The sequence below is a fragment of the Triplophysa rosa genome, linkage group LG7, assembly GCF_024868665.1.
Source record: "Triplophysa rosa linkage group LG7, Trosa_1v2, whole genome shotgun sequence".
NCBI lineage: Eukaryota > Metazoa > Chordata > Actinopteri > Cypriniformes > Nemacheilidae > Triplophysa > Triplophysa rosa.
In genome coordinates this window covers 26144525-26163538 of record NC_079896.1, presented here as the reverse complement: position 1 = coordinate 26163538, position 19014 = coordinate 26144525, and the positions used below count along the sequence as shown (strand labels likewise).

General features: G+C 41.6%; 2 protein-coding genes across 2 annotated transcripts; both read left to right on the top strand.

Moving 5' to 3' along the window:
* The first annotated feature begins 299 nt into the window (after window positions 1-299).
* Window positions 300-6073, top strand: LOC130557013 (cytochrome P450 27C1). The gene is made up of 9 exons (XM_057338419.1): window positions 300-685; window positions 1652-1842; window positions 2017-2216; window positions 3012-3221; window positions 3293-3456; window positions 4607-4770; window positions 5150-5228; window positions 5387-5590; window positions 5663-6073. The coding sequence occupies exons 1-9, from the start codon at window positions 404-406 to the stop codon at window positions 5777-5779; spliced, it is 1611 nt and encodes a 536-aa protein (XP_057194402.1). The 5' UTR covers window positions 300-403; the 3' UTR covers window positions 5780-6073.
* A 3074-nt stretch (window positions 6074-9147) lies between these two features.
* Window positions 9148-18871, top strand: map3k2 (mitogen-activated protein kinase kinase kinase 2). Its single transcript, XM_057337842.1, has 17 exons — window positions 9148-9603; window positions 10397-10469; window positions 10573-10688; window positions 10887-10927; window positions 11191-11290; window positions 11420-11533; window positions 12071-12158; window positions 12259-12389; window positions 12469-12548; window positions 12671-12738; window positions 12863-12955; window positions 13691-13909; window positions 14696-14844; window positions 14935-15066; window positions 15179-15308; window positions 15432-15609; window positions 15698-18871. The coding sequence occupies exons 2-17, from the start codon at window positions 10466-10468 to the stop codon at window positions 15915-15917; spliced, it is 1863 nt and encodes a 620-aa protein (XP_057193825.1). The 5' UTR covers window positions 9148-9603; window positions 10397-10465; the 3' UTR covers window positions 15918-18871.
* The last annotated feature ends 143 nt before the right edge of the window (window positions 18872-19014 follow it).

Genomic DNA, 19014 nt, shown 5'->3' with positions numbered 1-19014 from the left:
CATGAACCCAAACCATCATTTTTTCCCGTTGCATCACGATCAAACATGTCATGCTGACGTTTTCCCCAATCTTCCTGTTTACAATCATGTGTTCAATGAGATAACGTCCGATAAAGAGCTCCAAACCAAACGCGCGATATAATCCTTCATATACCGTATGTCGCAACAAAAGCAAACCCACAACTTCGGTTTTTCATTCGACACGCCCACTGTCTATGGGGCGTGGCTGAGGACCCCAATGTCCAATCCTCTTTCCTGATGCCGTTGATGTTTTAAAGGTCGGTCCTCTCACGCACGCACGCACGCACGCACCCAGCGCGCTCTCGCTTTTCAGCTGGAGAGGTTTTGCGCACCTCCTCAATAACAGACACATACGCGTTTCGCGCATTAATCAGCGTTCAACATGGCACTTCACAAGACTTTCCTGCGTCTCGGCCGCAAGAATCTGCTCCAGCACACGTGCAAACAGCTTTCCCTGCAAACCCGCGGGCTGCACAAGACCAGCGGCTCCGTGGAGCTTACGCACAGTCCGGCTGATCTGAAAGACGACACGGTGAAACCATCCGAGGATGTGCTGGATGTGGCCAATGCGAAGAGCCTCAAGGATATGCCCGGACCCAGCACTGTCGCCAACCTCATAGAGTTCTTCTACCGGGATGGCTTCAGTCGCATCCATGAGATCCAGGTGAGCGCCGATGCCAAAGCTGCCCATTACGCGTTAAAAAAGTTTGGGTTCGTCTAAGGTCAAGGGATAGATCCCAGGAAACACATGCTGATTTAACATGACCATTGAATGCAGTTGCTCTGGATAAAAGTCTGCCACAGCCATACGTGTAATTTAAATGCAAGTGCTCCGGTTTACTGCGACTTCAATTCACTTCAATTGGATATTTGTAATCTTTACATCTTTGATCAACCTTGGAGCACGATATAAACGGGCAGTTTTGGTACACCTGAGGGGTGTTCAGTCACAGTTGAAGTTGCATAAACCGGCCAATTCAGTCTCCACCCCATCACTGAGGGAGTTACAAACCTTATTTAACCCCAGAGAGAATCGCATTCACATTTCATTGAAAGCAATATAAGAGCTTTCAGAAATTGTTGACTGTCCTACAGGGCTATGCCGACATTATGGGGAATAAATTATTAAATTTAAAGTTGAGCTTTCGGTATGAATGACCCATATACCCATGTTGTATTGACAGGTTGTGCTGCAGATGGTGTTGCATTAACAGTGCAAAGGTCACGGGTTCCATGGAACACACAAACTGATAAACCGCGTAGCTTGTAACGCACTGTACGTGGCTCCTGTCAAATGCATAACACGTAAATGATTTGTGCAACCTCAGCAGATTCCTCCGGCCGGGAGATGATCATACTGAAACACGTGACTGTTTTGGAAACGTATATATTGATCTACCGCAGACAACCATTATTTCATGCTGTGTCACATACAGGGATGATTTAAAGTCTGGGGGATGATGGTGCAAGTGAGCATTGGTTCAAGTTTGAGAGGACACCAATAATGTCAAAAAGTATTCTTAACTGAAAAACAATCCATTGTAAGCAAATTGCAAAGAGGCGAGAGGTTGAAATGATTCAGCGAAGATTTCCACAAGAAATCAGGTGTGCAAACGTTTCTTTCTTGCAGATGGAGCACTCTCAGAAGTACGGCAAGATCTTCAAATCTCGATTTGGACCTCAGTTCGTGGTGTCCATCACTGACAGAGACATGGTGGCTCATGTTCTCCGTGCTGAAGGTGTGGCGCCGCAGCGGGGTAACATGGAGTCCTGGAAAGAGTACAGAGACATGAGAGGACGGTCCACCGGACTCATCTCAGCGTGAGTAACTCATGCGTCAGAGACATGGTGTCCAACTAACCCAAACCTCCAAATGTGGCTATGAATTCTTTAAAAGACCAATATGTCTTTGTTGAGATTTTTGGGCCATTTTTTAATTTTTGTTCATTGGTGTCTGCTAACAAAGATGTTACACATGATGTTTTTTGTCTTCAGCGAGGGTGAAGAGTGGCTGAAGATGCGCAGCGTCCTGCGTCAGCTGATCATGCGGCCGCGAGACGTGGCTGTTTTCGCTCCTGATGTCAACGCCGTAGTGGAGGATCTGGTGAAGAGAATAAAGACTATGAGGAGCCAGCAGACCGACGGCCAAACTGTTGAAAACATCAATGATCTGTTCTTCAAATATGCCATGGAAGGTGAGTCAACGAGCAATGCGTTTGTACCCCAGCATGTTCAAACTCAAATATATGGAGTTCTTTGAACGTTACTGAATTATGCTTTTTATGACTATAACTATACAAAGGAAATATGTTGTTGTTTTTCCAGTTAATGAACAATAAAATGTGAACAAATAATACAAATGATTTTGAATGTTGATAGCACGCCTGCATCTGGCAGACGACTATTTGACGTCTATCTGCAAAACATCTGCAATACATCTCAGAGGCGTCTGCTGAAAGATGTAAAACTGCTCTTTCTAAGATGTTTAGCAGATGTTTTGACACAGCAGATGTTTTCCAGATGAGCAGACGTATTGCAGATGAGAAAACCATGTATTCCAGATGTCTTGCAGATGCAAATGGAGACGTCAAATGGCAGTGGCAAAAGTATTTGTGCTGTACATTGAAAACGTAAAACGAACAGAATGTTCTGGAAGCTCGCGAAGCTATCTTGATTTTTTTGTGTGGGCTTTAAATCAGAAAGATAAGAGGGAACAACTGAAATGATAACACGAAACGACGCATTCTGAAAAATAGAATTCTGAGTAAAACCATTTGTTTTCGTTTTATTTCATTTTTTTGTTTTGTTGGCTGTGGAAGAAAGTTGTCTCTTGTTTCGTGGAAATGCAAATAAGAAGTATAATTTTGATGTGTGTAATTTCTGTTCTCCAATTATGATTTATGGAAACTTATTTGTAATCGATCCATTTTTAAACTACTTCAGCATCAAACAAGGACACAGACTTGTTTTGAATGTGGACTCTTCTCCAGGTGTGGCAACCATTTTGTACGAGGCTCGTCTGGGCTGTTTGGAGGAGGATATTCCCAAGATGAGTCAGGAGTACATCGCGGCGCTGCATCTCATGTTCAGCTCTTTTAAGACCACCATGTACGCCGGTGCCATTCCCAAATGGCTGCGTCCCATCATTCCCAAACCCTGGGAGGAGTTCTGCAGCTCCTGGGACGGCCTCTTTAAATTCAGTAAGAGCTGTACTGGGGTTCAGTGGACTTCTGGGTTTTCCATAGTCTCAACAAATCTGTGTGTGTTTTAGGCCAGATTCATGTAGACCGAAAGCTTTCGGAGGTTAAAAGAAAGATGGAGAGAGGCGAAGAGATTAAAGGAGGCTTGTTGACTCACATGCTGGTCACCAGAGAGATGAGCGTGGAGGATATTTACGCAAACATGACAGAAATGCTCCTGGCCGGAGTGGACACGGTAAGGATTGACCCATGGGCTGCTGGGAACGCTGGAGAAGTTCATACTAAACTTGAATATATTTTAATATGAACAAAAAAGTTATTCATTGGGGTTGACATCAAAGGATAGTTCAGTTCTTAGAAAATTCTGTTGGCAGTTCAAAGGTCACGAGTTTTACTGATAAACATGAACCTTGAATGAACCATAAGTTGCTTTACGTAAGTGTCTGCTTTGCAAAAAATACGTTTAATTCAAGTTCGTTTTATTAAACTGTCATGCCCCTTTTTTGAGGGTGGGCTTAAAAGTGATTTCAACTTTTAAATGAGTGTAACTCTGGAATGCTTTGGTCTAGAGACATAATCTATAATTCAATACTTTATTGTAAAAGTGTCTGGAGTTGAAAAATGAAATAAAAAAAGTTATATCAGTTTAATTGTACATTAATAATAATAAAAAAAATCAATAAACATTGTTTTATATTACTAAAAAACCTCAAAAATATTTTTTTCATTATAAAACTGCCAGGAAATTAAAGACATACTTCTAAACAAGTTTTGTTTCAAATTTCAAGATGATATCACAAAAAATGTGGTTTCTGTGATTCTTTTAATCGTAATAACCAACAACTGCCACTAGGTGTGGTATAGGCTCCAATGGTTTACGGCATACAAATGACAAATTAATAAATTGAATCATTACATATAAGAAGGACATTCTTGGAGCTTTCCAATAATATAGAAGTTTTTTAGCTTTATTTTTAGATTTACAATAAAATATGATTATGAAAATGTAATACTAATAATGGTACAAATGTAGGTCAGTTATATTTGAGAAAATTACTTTTACTAAGAGATTTCTATTGAAAAACGGTTCAGAAATATAAAAACTACATTCTTAGAGCTTTCCAATGATATATAGTTTATATGATTGGATTAGATTTTAGTTGTGAAATATTAAAGTTAACCTAGGTGTTCCAATATTGGAACAATGACAGTTAAAGGGTTTATAAAATATACTTCTGAACACAGTCGTACGTAAAAAAGTAGACTAAAGTAGGCTTTCTTATTTTTAGAATAATTGAATAAACGTCTTTTTGTAAGGGAATCTATTTCTTTAAATATGTAAGCAGGCGGAGTCTTGTGACATTAAACGTCATTCCTCTCCGCAGACCTCATTCACGCTGTCGTGGAGCACGTACCTTCTGGCAAGACATCCCATGGTACAGCAGCAGATCTTCGAGGAGGTGGAGCGTGTGTTGGGTGGGCGTGTCCCGACCGGAGAGGATGCTGCTAATTTGCCTCTGATTAGAGGGCTTGTCAAAGAGACGCTCAGGTAAACCCGTCCACCAACGCTCAACGGCTACTTCAATATACAAACATCGACACAAAGGATTGAACTGGATTGAAGTTTACCCCGTTGACACAAATACAGTCATTTTAAAAGACACCACACAGATTTTTACTGTCATTTCTGTCACAGCAAGCAATTTATAGAACAAAGGGGTTTCCCAAAAAGAATTATGTTCTTATATCAAAGCTGTATAGTATTTTTATGACATCGTTCGGCACATCATCACATTCCAGGCTGTGGGGTAAGTGCTCATTTTACTTCCTGTTTCAGCGGAAATGAGGTCAACGCATCAAACAAAGCTGTGCATTTCGAGGCACTTCGATGGATCTTTAACACAGTTCGACATTGTGTTTTTCTGCAGGCTTTTCCCTGTTCTCCCTGGAAATGGACGTGTCACACAGGACGATCTAATCGTTGGAGGTTACTTAATTCCTAAAGGGGTAAGATCAGATGTGTTGTGCGACTGATTGAATGCCCAAAACACATTTCTCAGAACGTGTCCCCTGCACGTTAAATCATTATTTCATGTTGAAGAGAATACCCTAAATTATAAACCAACCATTGAGTCATTTCATAACACCGTATGTTGTGTTGTCAGACTCAGCTGGCTCTGTGTCATTACTCCACTTCCATGGATGAGGAGAACTTCCCCCGTGCCGAAGAGTTCCGGCCAGAACGCTGGCTCCGCAAGGACTCCACCGACCGCGTGGACAACTTCGGCTCCATCCCGTTTGGCTACGGTATCCGCAGTTGCATCGGCAGGAGAATAGCCGAGCTGGAGATGTATTTGGCCCTCACACAGGTGTGTGTGTGTTTCTCAGGTCAGTTTCAGTCTTAAGGTCGGTGTCTAATGGTGTGGGTTTTCCTCTCGCAGCTCCTTCAGAAGTTCCACATCAAGGTGTCTCCTGATGCCACTGACGTGCTTGCTAAAACCCATGGCCTCCTCTGTCCGGGTGCACCCATCAACCTTAGGTTTGTGGACCGAGATTAATCTGCCATCAACCGACGTGTAAATATAAACCATAATCCAGCCGGAAGATGCTCTGAAGATTATTGCTGTCATTGTGTCACAGTGTTTCTTCCAACTTCTATCCAGCCATGTGTGGAGTTTTTCAATAATTCAATGCTTCTGTAATGTTAAGAATGTACTGATATTTTCAAACTGTATAGAACTGGTACTTTTTTATCAACTCTAATCTATTAATCTATACAAATGACATGAATGGTATTTACATTTTCTTGTCTTTAAAATGCTATGAAGATTTGTATATAGATGTATTTACGAATAAATTGGCTTTAGTGATAAAACAGTTTATTTATTTAACATGGCTATAAATGCTTAGCCACACCTATACCCAGAGGCGTATTAAGACCTCATGGTGCCCCTGGGCAACAGCCCCAGAGGTGCCCCCCATCAACCCACACGCAAGAATCCACTCATTAAAAGATTTATATATTAAAAGATTTTATAAGAATGAAACTCAGCAATTTACAATATACTATTTTACAAGAATTATACATTAACATGACACTTTTGTAGACTATAACACAAAAACAACTCTTTTCCATTAAGTATTTTTAACAATTAGGCCTACTGTAGTTAAGGGGCACCTGCTTTCTGTTGTAATGTTACATTTCAGGTTTTGATGTAGTTTAAAAAAATCACTAACATTTTTTTAACAAGTGTAAATGTTGTGCGTGCCACAAAATGGGGGTACAGGGACACACACACGCACACACACTATAGTTTGCATGTATGTATTCACATTAGGGGGACAATGGAACAATGTACAGATTTTCAGGACATTTGGACTTTAATTCACCAAAGTGGCATTCACCAGATTACAATGTATAGCAAGGTTATTCATAAATATAACATGAAACGTTATTGTTACTATTTTAACTGCTATACAGCTATTCAAACGCTCTATTTAAGCACAGTATGTGTAAATTCTTCTTACTAAACGATCACATAAGTACTAAGATAAAAGTGTACACCACTAAAAAGGACACATATGAATTGATTGCTATAGTGATGACACCGTTCTTCACTTTCACTTTAAAACCCAGGTTTGGATCTTCAATAGTGGCCTTTACCTCCACGTACTATTATTAGCGTACATTATCGGCACTATAATATCTTATTTCTGACGCATGTCATGTATGGCATGCACCTTTATTAATCAGTGCTAATCCCAGCATTTTTAGTCGCCGCTACAACAATGCGCTCTGCATCGTTCTCGCTTCCATCTGTTTGAAGATTAAAGTGTAGGCTACACGAAAGACGACTCGCCTCATAACACTCACTTGTGATTGGCTGAATGTTAATTCACTCAAATCTATGTAACTAACCAGATAACATGGGCGGGAATTTTGGCGGAGGTGTGTCGAAAAAGTGCGGAGGACAGAACCATTTTTATCTGAAAGTGGGGGTATTCCCGCACATGGTGCCACGCCTATTTAGCGCAGATGCGTGACTTAAGTCTTAAAAAACAAGTGCTTATGTACATTTAAAAAAAATATATATTTTGTATTGCGGGTTTATTTGCTGCCCCTAAAGTCTTGGTGCCCCTGGGCACTTGCCCAATTGCCCATATGGTTAATCCGCCTCTGCCTATACCTGACTGATATATAGTAGATATATATCAGCCTGATCTCACAGGAATGTGTAACTATTTTACAAGGTGGCTATTTGGTATGAATTTGTACAAAGTGAATCAGACAATTATTTGAAAAAATATATATAGCTGGCGTGAAAGCAGATCATACCAGAATTTATCGTACAAATTTATACAAATTGGCAACGTTGCGATATAGTTCGAAATTTCCATGAGATGGATAAACACGTAACCTTTAAAGTCCCAGTGAAATTAAAAATGACAATTCTTATTTTTTTATAATAGTTTATTAATGTGGGTAATTTTCTTTTTAAAATTCATGTACCCTCATAATCTTCAGTTAAAATCTGAAAATGCACTTCCGCCCTGAAATGACCATCCATCTCAAATGACGTAAACTAGACAGCTCGCAGGAGCATCCGTTAACTCCTCCCCTTCAACTGAAGCCACCCAATAATGCTTTGTGTGCAATTTGTAAAGTGTTTGATGTATTGAAACTGTTGAATGTGTGGCTGAATTTAGTAAAATAATGAATATATTAAATGTAAAAATGATAAAGATGTGCTGAATTATTCAGTTGTTATTTTGTGTGTTCTGTTTAAACTACCTGTTTGAAAATAATACATTTACAGGCTTTTACAATTTTTAACAATTAATGTTGATTTTGTCTATCAGAATCTTGTTTTATGTAACATTGACTCAATAATGAGGAGTTTTTTTTTAATGATTTGGTATTACACATTTCTTTATTACTGTTAATGAAACACAAATTGCATTTTTTCAAACACGGCCCATCTGTTAGTTCAATAAATAATTCATAAGAAATAATAGTTCATAAATAGTTAATTTAAACTTATACAACATGGTAGTAAAAATAAACGCACAACTAAGATAAATGCATATATGAGGTTTCTGAAAAGAACAGTAAATGGGTGAATAATACAGTACAGTTAAGTAATGTCAAGGGTTCCTCAAAACTCAAAATAAGGTAATTTTCCTTATTTTCATCATTTTAATTTCATTGTTCAATTACTGTAATGAAAAAAACGTTTTTCTTTAGTTTGGGATGAATGAGGTTTTTATACGTTTTTTAAACATTTACCACCAGATGGCGGGATGATTCGATGAACAAGACGTGAAGAGGGGTATATTAATATCAAGGCAAATAAATATTACTGACTTAAATCATTAACATGGCAAATTTTGATTTAATTCATTACAAATCTAAAACCTTAATCATTAATAAAATGAGTAAACAGAATCATATGATTGGTCAAGAGAAGGCGAACCGCGCTCTCTGATTGGCTACAATTTAAGACTGCCGAGAGTCTGGCCATCTGATGCTGTATTGACAAAGACTCGTTATTTTAACAAGACGCTGCAGTGGCGTTACTATGAATTGGGGAAAGTGCATGAAGGGCGCTGTTGTGTTGCAACATTTGCGCATGCGCCGTAGCCGTAACAACCTAGAAAAATATGTTTTTAGCGCAATTTGAGAGAAAGTAACACTATTTATGATCCATTTGAGGTCAAGTTTAATTGCATATCCTAAAAATGTTCTTTTGTTATCATCTTGGCGATATCTTTTAGAGATACCAGTGTTCCTCAATTCAAGCTGATAGGACTTGATCTCGTATGAATCAAATAGCTGCCCGGAGGCGTTGCAAACATGGCTGCCGAGTGCGGAGACTTTTTGTAAAGGGACTTTGGTTATTACTCAGTGACAGCCGACAGATGGCGCTGTGAAGTCACTTGAGTTTTGAGTCAAAGGACAGCAGCGCTGTTCACTGAACTAGTGTTTGCGTACTTAATTCCTAACAGTTCTTATCGTGTCGTTATGCTCTCTTGGATTCATTGTATTCCAAGACAATCTCTGCAATTTCCGCGTTGTATATTGGGTATCTTAATATTATTCCCTCAGTCTAACTGACAGCTCTTCATCAGGTAGCGCGCGATAAACCTAATGTAAACAAACTTCGATCGGCAGTCGCAGGTTACTCGTATTTTCGTCCACGAAACCCCCAGGAATCGGCGACACTGGCTGTCAGGGGCGTGTAAAGTGTCTCGTGGTCAGTGGGAGATGACACAGGCTCTACACTGAGTTAGATCCGTGTGTTCGAGTGTCGGGAGCGGGTCTGATTCGTCTCCGGGGCCTCATATCTGTGGATGAGGAAGTGAACGGACCGAGCTCACCCAGGTGCGTACATGCATTTTATTTAGGTCGCTCTTAGCAGCCGAGTGCATGATAAAGATAATTCAATGACGTTAGCTTGTCAGAATCCCTCAGTTAAGTTAGCTGCTGCAGCGCGAAGTCGCTTGTTAGCACAATGCTAATGTTGGCCTAGATAACGTTAACAGTTAGCTAAACGGCGAACGGTGTGTTTAGTTTGTGTGCTCAGATTTTTTACATTAATTTATGGTATAGACGAGACTAAATTGAATAGGTAAATGTCATTATGCCTTTAATTGTCTGTTAAGACGAGTCCTCAGTTGGTTAGCTTGACCCGATATCATTTGACAGGTCTGTATGCTAGCGAGTTAGCGTAGCTATTATTGACCTGTTTTTAGAATGAACACGTTTTAGGGGGATTTTTTTCTAATATATGCGTATTAAGTGTTTTGTATGATATATTGTAAGTTGTCGTCTTCAGTCTTTCATACATACATAGACACAAATGTGGCAGAACAGTTAGCTGTCAGATGTAATTTGACATTGACATACATGATCGTTTTGATACCAAACTTCAGTTTAGGTCAGTACACAGTTTTATAACCACAAAGCCTCTTGTTTCCAACTGTAATGGCGTTTTCAATAGCGTTGATTTCTAGTGTGCTGTCATATAAAGATGAAAGGCATGCTCTTCTGTGCCGGTATTTTACTGTTGTGTAATTGATCAATAATGGTTTATAATCACAATCCCATAGCAGAAACATTGCTCCTGTATGTTCATGATCATGTAACGCCATGAATTGATTTGACCCGTGTCTAGGAGAAAGGATCCCATTTGATGGGAGAATCCTCTTTCCTTCCCTCCTGGGTGAATCGGTGATCTGTCAAAATGGGTAACGTAACTAAATAACACACAAAAATATTATGTCAGTACTGTGTCGTTATAGCCTGTAGATCTGTGTCTAACATTTAAATGATCATCCTGATATCTTCTAGATGAGCAGGAGGCGCTGAACTCCATCATGCAGGATCTGGTGGTGCTGCATCGATCCAGTCGACCATCTGGTCTGTGTGACCTGAACAAACCCAAGGCCTCCTCACCCAAGAACCAGGTCGGCGCAGTCTCATTCTTCCCTTCCACAAACATGTTTTTAACACTCTGATATAAGCTCGAGTTAAATAGCTTTGAACAGACCGTTGTGGTCAATTAGGATGATGACATCACTTAGCGTGCGATGTACACGTAGTCACTTATGGATATCACCCAATGTGCATTGTCTTTTTGTGCTATTGTATTTACTCGTCCACAGAATGACGTGAGGGTGAAGTTCGAGTTCAGAGGAGAGAAGAGGTAATGACCACAAATCCTGCTTCTGTTTCTTCATCATCACTTCTTTTTTTTTGCACTTCCCTCTTGAGGTTTCTCTCAATAAAACCTATTTAGCTGAGCGTCGCATTTGCTTTGTAATGGAAGTTGTGCTAGTCCGTCCACATCTACAGTTATATTGCCAGTTAGATCAAGTGTGATTTGGAGTGGATTTGTGTTGTCGTGATGAGTTTGTGTGTTGTTGCCGAGGCTGAAATGTAATGATACTATATTGTCTGTTACTTCAGGATCCTACAGTTCCCACGGCCCGTCAGTCTGGAAGATCTGAGCGCCAAAGCTAAAGTAGCATTTGGCCAGAGCATGGACCTGCATTACACCAATAATGAGGTACCGGAGATGTCATCCTGTCACTATGATCTACTAGAATGTCAGTGTTGGTGTATGTGTGTCAGCAGCATTAAGTTATGTAGCCACACCTCTGATTTATGTTTTCCCGTCCATTACTCTTTCCTGTAGCTTGTGATTCCGTTGAGCACTCAGGATGATCTGGATAAAGCCGTAGAGCTGCTGGATCGCTCTGTGCACATGAAGAGCTTGAAAATTCTGCTGGTACTGCCCTCCTGCACTCAGGTCAGTGCGCTCACGCAGTGTCTCGTAGTATACCACCACAAATGCACCAACAATTTTTTCCATCGCTTAACCAAGCGATTAATCATTTAAACAGTTGTTTAATGAGATTTGTAACATACGCCAAGTTACAGATCATCCACATGATGGCGGTATAATTCATAAAACACTGCCTTCCTCTCAATTGGTTAAGAGGGATTGAAAAATATGAAACATAAACATTAACATAAATTAAAGTTTCATTGTAGCACGTATACAAAACAAGCCATACGTTTTCATTGTAAGGCCCCCTTTGTGTAGGGTCCATTACTTGGCTAATCTTAACATTTTAATATTTAATTATGTAATGCTGGAACATCAATTCTTTTGGTTGGTGGTCTTATTTTTCTGATGTTTGATTGCATAAAATTGAAGATACATTTCCAAATTTCATAAAATGCCACAACATCTGTGCCCCCCCCCTCGGATCCATCTTGGGGCCACCCGTTTGAGAACCCCTGATCTAAGGTCAGAGCTGAAATACAGATCCTGCTTTTTCAGATCTCCAGTAAGGATCTGTCTGCTCATGATAACCTGGACAACACCAACTTTAGGACTGCGGATAAGAAGAGTATGCTGGCACTCATAGGTGTGTTTGTACTACTTCTGTATGAACTTAATCGAATTGAAGAAAAGCTGTTTCTGTGTCCTGGCATGCTTCATGACCGACATCTTTTTCCCCTCTCCAGGTTCTCAGTCAACCGATCGCAGTTCTCCTCCTCCAGGTTATATTCCGGACGCTCTGCAGCAGATGGCCAGAAACGGGTCTTTCACAAGCATTAACAGTGAGGGTGAATTCATACCCGAGAGCATGGACCAGGTGCAAACACACGCACGTCTGTTTGAGCTTATGGGCAACGATCAGCCTGTGTGTCTGACTCGTTTATGTTTCTCTCTAGATGCTGGACCCTCTGTCTATGAGCAGCCCTGAGAATTCAGCATCAGGCAGCTGTCCATCCCTAGACAGTCCACTTGATAGGTAAAAGAATGCATGAATTCAGACAGACACAGCACAATATTTTTGCCCCTGTGGATTCAGATGGCAGTGTCTTAGTGGGGTCAGACACATTCACGTTGACTGTTTGCTCTAACGCCCTATAGCGACACCTATCCCAAATCCCGTATGCCTCGAGCCTTGAGCTACCCGGATAACCATCAGGAATTCCCAGGTAAGCATTGCTCCATCTCTTGGTCTGGCATCACGTTAACGCTCACTGTAGTTTGAATTTTACAGTAGTATTGTTTATTTCCACTGTGAAAGAAGTGTGTGTGTGTGTGTGTGATGCTTCACAGAGTATGACATCCCAGTGTTTGAAAAAACAGGAAAGGGCGGAACCTATCCGAGGCGGTATCACATCTCGTTCGGTCCGCAGGACTACAGCGATGGTGAGATTACATGCACACTTACAGTACATATGCCTCACAATATCAACAGTTCAGTTGGGATTACCATTTATGATTTTTCATGCCACAACAAAAATAAATATGCAATTGAAAACATTATTTATATTTATAAAACAATCGTCATAATAATATTTAAAAAAGATCGAATGGTTTTTCAGTGTATTTTATTGTATAAATATTCATGTTTTAACAGTATATATACAGTATATATTATTAAAGTTATTTTAGTTTTTCAATATTTATTTATAAAATGAAATTCAATTAACAGATTTATTTATTTACAGAAAGTTTTGGTTTATTTAAATAGTTAAAATTAATTGTAGTTATTTTAATAGAATTTACAACATTTAAGGTTTAACTGAACCTTTATGTAAATGTATTAATTGAAAAAATTGAATAGGTCTGTTACTCAAAAATAACGCAGACTTTTAACATCAAATTAAAATGAAGACATTTGCTAAGCCCTTTAGAAAGAACTTTGTTTTATGTAAAATAGAACATTTAAACATATATGTCGGGGCAGGTCACGTTTTGGCATCTCTACCAATAGGATCAAACAGACGTCATCTGGTAAAAAAGCCACAGCTCCACAATACATAGAGTCATTTTATAATCGTGATATATTGTGCCACAAATAGCATCGTTACACCGCTCATTTAAAGCATGCGTTATAAATCAACCAGTATCCAGCGTTCTCAAACAGTTTTATTTGCACAGGACGGAAGACGTTCCCCAGGGCGCGGCGAACACAGGCTCACGGTTTCCGCTCTCCGGTGAACTTCAGCCCGACAGAGCAGCAGAGTCCCAGCACCAGCAGCGGGAGCAGCATCTTCACACCTGAGCTGGAGGAACCGGGACACCGGCGGCGCGGCAGTGACATAGAGGCCAGCTCCAATCCCACTCTCTCAGTGATGGACATCAGCCCTCCCAGTCGCTGTGAGCAGAACACACGCTCTCGTCTCATGTCTTTCTTCTGCTGCTGAACTGACGTTACCTCTCTGTTTACGTTCTATAGCATGGTCGATGTGTAAGAAGTGTCCTTGAGTTTGAATAATCTACAGGAGTTGTGTTTTTTGCAGTTTGGCATCGTGTTAATGAAGCGAAAACTGTTTATGAATTTGTGGCTCTTTTAAAGAGTAAATATTTTGTGGTCCTACTTTGGTTGATGGAGTGTCCAACAACAGGTTTACGTACATACACGGTGTAAAAACACATTCATTTTCTAATAATAGGCCGTTATTGTTACCTCACTTCTTGACTGACTCTCAAATGATTCGTTCGGCGATTCATCCGTCTAATCCCCTCCTTTCTGTCAACCTGATCTGATCTGGTTGGTCAGATGGTCTAGTCTGCTGTGATTGGTCTACGGCGTTCAGTGTCGCAAATGGAACATAGGCGGGCGTTACACCGAGTGACGCAAATCTGACCCGGAACTGAAATGAGAACGAAAGACGACTCGTTCGCGTGATTCAGAGTCAATAACCTTGTTATTCGTTCACTTTCGGCGTTACGACTTGGCAGACTGCTTACATTCACACACAGCCACAGTACACACTGCATGAAATGTATTTTAAAGACATTGCAATAGTTACTCTTTAAGAGACCAAATGGAACTGGTATCATTCGCTACAACAGATTGTTGACTAACTGAAGGGAGTTGGTGCAGAAATCATTTTGTTTAATATGTAAATAAGCCGTGTACTGTTCTCTCCTCTTCAACAGCTCCTCGGGCTCCAACCAATTGGCGTCTGGGGAAACTTCTGGGTCAGGGTGCGTTCGGACGAGTCTTCCTCTGCTATGATGCCGACACTGGCCGAGAGCTGGCGGTTAAACAGGTGCAGTTTGACCCCGACAGCCCAGAGACCAGCAAGGTGAGCGGACTGTTCATCCTTCAGACAGGTTCACGTGTGGTACGTCCAGTGCGCATATTCACTTACTCTGGTGTGTGTTTGTGTATACAGGAAGTGAGCGCTCTGGAATGTGAGATTCAGCTTCTGAAGAATCTCTTTCACGAGCGGATCGTCCAGTACTACGGCTGCTTACGGGACACGCATGAAAGGACGCTCTCCATCTTCATGGAGTACATGCCCGGGGTGAGTCTGCTTACAGACACAGTACACATAAAAATACCCACAATGCATTACAAACTAGCATTGCGAGCGATGTTTTTGTGTGATTTTCTTCTTCACTTTTTATTTTCCAAAGGGTTCAATTAAAGACCAATTAAAGTCGTACGGTGCTCTGACGGAAAACGTCACACGTAAATACACGCGGCAGATACTGGAAGGTGTGTGCTACCTGCACAGCAACATGATCGTCCACAGAGACATCAAAGGTGAGAGTCTTTCATCTGCTTGGTACAGGTTTTCAAAGAGGGAATGTCTTGCTCGTGTATGTGAAGTGACGTGGACTGGATGCTACAGCAATGTTTCTTTCTCTCTGCTTTGCTCTCATTCAGGTGCCAATATCCTCCGGGACTCCGCGGGCAATGTGAAGCTGGGTGACTTTGGTGCCAGTCGACGGCTTCAGACCATCTGTCTGTCAGGAACGGGCATCAAGTCGGTGACGGGCACACCCTACTGGATGAGCCCCGAGGTTATCAGCGGCGAGGGATACGGCAGGAAAGCTGATATCTGGTCAGGCATCCCCTTTTAGGCACTTTCTCTCCAAAAGATGAGGTCTGTTTGTAGTTGAAACTGACGTTACCGATGCTGTTGTTTCCAGGAGCATCGGCTGCACCGTGGTGGAGATGCTGACCCAGCGGCCGCCCTGGGCGGAGTACGAAGCCATGGCGGCCATTTTTAAAATCGCCACACAGCCCACCAACCCCACTTTGCCACCCCACGTGTCGGACCACGGCCGCGATTTCCTCAAACGGATTTTTGTGGAGACGAAGCAGCGTCCCGCTGCCGAGGACCTTTTGCGGCACACTTTCGTCCACTAGCCCCCTCTGACCAATCAGAGACATCCGTACGTGTCTGTAGGGTCACCTCCCAGCAGGCACGAGAGCACCTCCCCAGGACCGGTGTGAACGTCACGGCTGAACTGGGGTGGCGATTTAAAGCAGCTTGATTGCACCTTAATTTCACTCGGGGGTGAGTACCCCTAAAGACCAGAACGGATACCCGTAAAGACTCGTGGGTGTTTGGTTGTAAAGTTTTTATTTGTTTTAAGTGTTGTAATATTCCCCTTGATTGTGGAGAGAGAGCCTTAGCTCTGGAGAGTCCCGGCGGATGCACTTGGTTGTTGTAGGAAGATGTGGGACCTCCGAACGAGGCAGGTACGCTAACACGCTGCTAAAGGGTTAAAGGTGACGGGATGCGTGGGACTCTCCAGCCCGGCTGTCGTGGCTCCTACAAGTTCTCATTTTCTTGCACAGTCCTCATTGTATACACGCACACACACATGTACACATCCGATGATCAAAGATCTCGCTGTAGAATATTGACTCGCTATGTTGTACAAACACAACATTTGCTGGACTTTCCCCTCATTTTATGGTCGCCGCCACATACCGTACCTTCAACTATAGAATCCATCAGGGTCTGTCACACCTCGCCGGCTGATTCGTTTCTGTGTGCCTTTTTTAAAAGAGCGTATCCTTCCTGCAGTTTTTGTATTCTGTCGTCAGCGTCCAGTCATTTTTCTTGAACTGTATCTGACTCGAGTCTTTGTGACTTGTGCAGAAAGGATGTGTGAACGCTCGGCTCTTCATACTGTTTCTAGATCAGCATTAGCGGCTCCGTTCTGCCTTTCCCCCCTTCGGTCCCTCTTCAGGGTCAGATTCACCCGTGCATTCTCTTTGACGCAGTGCCGTAGTCTTCAATCTGATCGGGTAGGCAGGTTGAACAAACACACTCACCAAAGCGAAAACAAAACCCCGGACCACACAGGCAGGGTTCAGTGCCTGGACAGTCGTTCATCGTCTCCAGAAAACCGATCGATCGAGAAAGTTGCAATGACACTCCAAGTGCACTTTTTAGTAACGACAACACAACCCGGATCGTTTCTGCTGATATTTGCCACACTTACACTCGAATAAGTTTCTTGCTGATGTCCATCTGTCCACGTCGCAGTGTTCATGCCAGTGGCGTATTTCTGTACGATTCAGAATTTCACACATCGCTTCTCAGCACTTAACGGTTTGCCTATAAATGAACCTCGCTATCCCACGATGCCTTGGGACAGGACGTTTCATTCATTCACACTGTATGTTTAGCACTTACACGCGCTACGATACACTCCTGGATATCTGATGTGTCGCGCTCTCGCATCCCACGCTGTGGTCGCGTTTTCCAGTGGATTTGTGCTTTTTGTATTTTGGGGTTTTCTTGAACTGCCATCTTTAAGTGAAAAGTTACTCACTTCACCCCTTCAGCGAGAAAGAGAGTACGGTACTTTCCGTATACGTCAACATAAGAACGCATGTGTTTACTCGATTTACGTGAAGAATGGAATTAAATTGAATCCAAGCCGATTTCATAAATCATAAATAGAGGATATGCGGTACTAACTTCTCAGCTAGTATAATTACACTCCAAAAAAAACGTCTGCGGTTTTGTTTACCGATGATGTAAACCCACCTCCATGTCTACCCGTATTTTAGAAGGATTTCATTGGCGTAGAATACGACAGACGGACACGTTTAATGTTTTCTTTGTTGAGCTGTCGTCGTCGCTGTGGCAGTATTTGAAGGATTTCTTCATCACTCCGTACAATGGGTCTGGACTGTAGAGATTAGAAAGTGCCCGTTCTTGGAATCAAACCCACGTTTATCTTGATCTAAGGAGCATTACCCGTTCCGACAGCGTACACGCCACAGGAAGAGAGGAGGCAGGGTGTGTGTGTCATGTATGTACTGTTTTCATGTTTCTTTGCTGAAATGTTTGCACATTTTGAGACCATGGTTTTTACACTGATTTTAATACGTTTACCAGTGTTTTGTCAGTCGTTCTGTGCGTGATGTTCTTGAGCGCGTCTTGATGAATGCTGTTTTTGTTCAAGAGGAACTGAGATGAAACCGTTGCCCTGGATACCAGCTTTGTTGGTTGTGTTGGTCACATGCTCACTCGCTGGCATCCACTGTAAGTTTGTGGGGGATGTTTTTGGCTACTACTCGGTGGCCAACAGAAACTGACCTGGACCACGGCGGGATGATGCTGTTATGCGAATCAGGAAACTTCACATAGGATTGTAATGTCAGGATTGATGTTTTTCACCACTGGCTGGCATTCAACTCTTCGCCTGAATATGAATTGACACAGTAAAGTTGTGCAGCTGCAGAATTCAAAGACGTGAGTAAGTGAAGCCTCTTCCAGTTCCATCCGAACGGCCCAAAACACGCCACCGCTGCCCCTCCAGGGTCACGAATGCACTTTGTATTTGTTTGTGTGAATGAATCTGTTGTCTGTTTGTGTTTTTATGTGCGACGATTGATTGAGAAAATGCCAGCGCACTCTGAATGCCTTGCGCCTTGTACAACCCATGATAGAAAAGTTAAATAAAAAGACGACGTTTAGAATTTAGAAGACGGTACACTTATCTGGTACAGAACTTCTATCTGTTGTTTGTCCTCTTTGTCTATCGAATGAAAAAAGCCATGTTTATAATTCTATTTGGTTTGTGACCAATAAGCCTGTTTATATCAAATCTGTATATCTGTGGTGCGCATATTTTTTTGATATATATATTTTTGTTTTTGTTTGTTTTTTTTACTCGAAATTCTACGCATGTTTGGCATCAGAAAGGCCGGTACGGTTCCGACTGAGATTTGCTGGATGACATCATGAAATTGTCTATGACGACTGGCACTTTGTAAAGTGTTGCTAATATAATGAAAATAAATAATAAAAGATATTTATTTCACTTTTCAAGACGTTCTGTTGATTGTTGGATCGCTGTACTGCACTACGTTTATTATTCATCATGATGAAGGATAACATGGGGATTTTTTACTACTGTGCTTTTCAGGCCTGGATAAGTCGAATAGGAAATAGGTGAAAGTCCAGTTGAAGAAATTTCATCTCATTATATATAGGGAA

What these genes read in the sequence shown, in the direction of transcription:
- LOC130557013 (XM_057338419.1), top strand. Translation starts at nt 404, where the DNA reads ATGGCACTTCACAAGACTTTCCTGCGTCTCGGCCGCAAGAATCTGCTC. An exon ending in TCCACCGGACTCATCTCAGC is followed by an intron (nt 1,843 to 2,016) that starts GTGAGTAACTCA and finishes TTTTGTCTTCAG; the next exon opens with CGAGGGTGAAGAGTGGCTGA. An exon ending in TCCTGGCCGGAGTGGACACG is followed by an intron (nt 3,457 to 4,606) that starts GTAAGGATTGAC and finishes TCCTCTCCGCAG; the next exon opens with ACCTCATTCACGCTGTCGTG.
- map3k2 (XM_057337842.1), top strand. An exon ending in TACTGCCCTCCTGCACTCAG is followed by an intron (nt 11,534 to 12,070) that starts GTCAGTGCGCTC and finishes CTGCTTTTTCAG; the next exon opens with ATCTCCAGTAAGGATCTGTC. An exon ending in CATCAGCCCTCCCAGTCGCT is followed by an intron (nt 13,910 to 14,695) that starts GTGAGCAGAACA and finishes CCTCTTCAACAG; the next exon opens with CTCCTCGGGCTCCAACCAAT.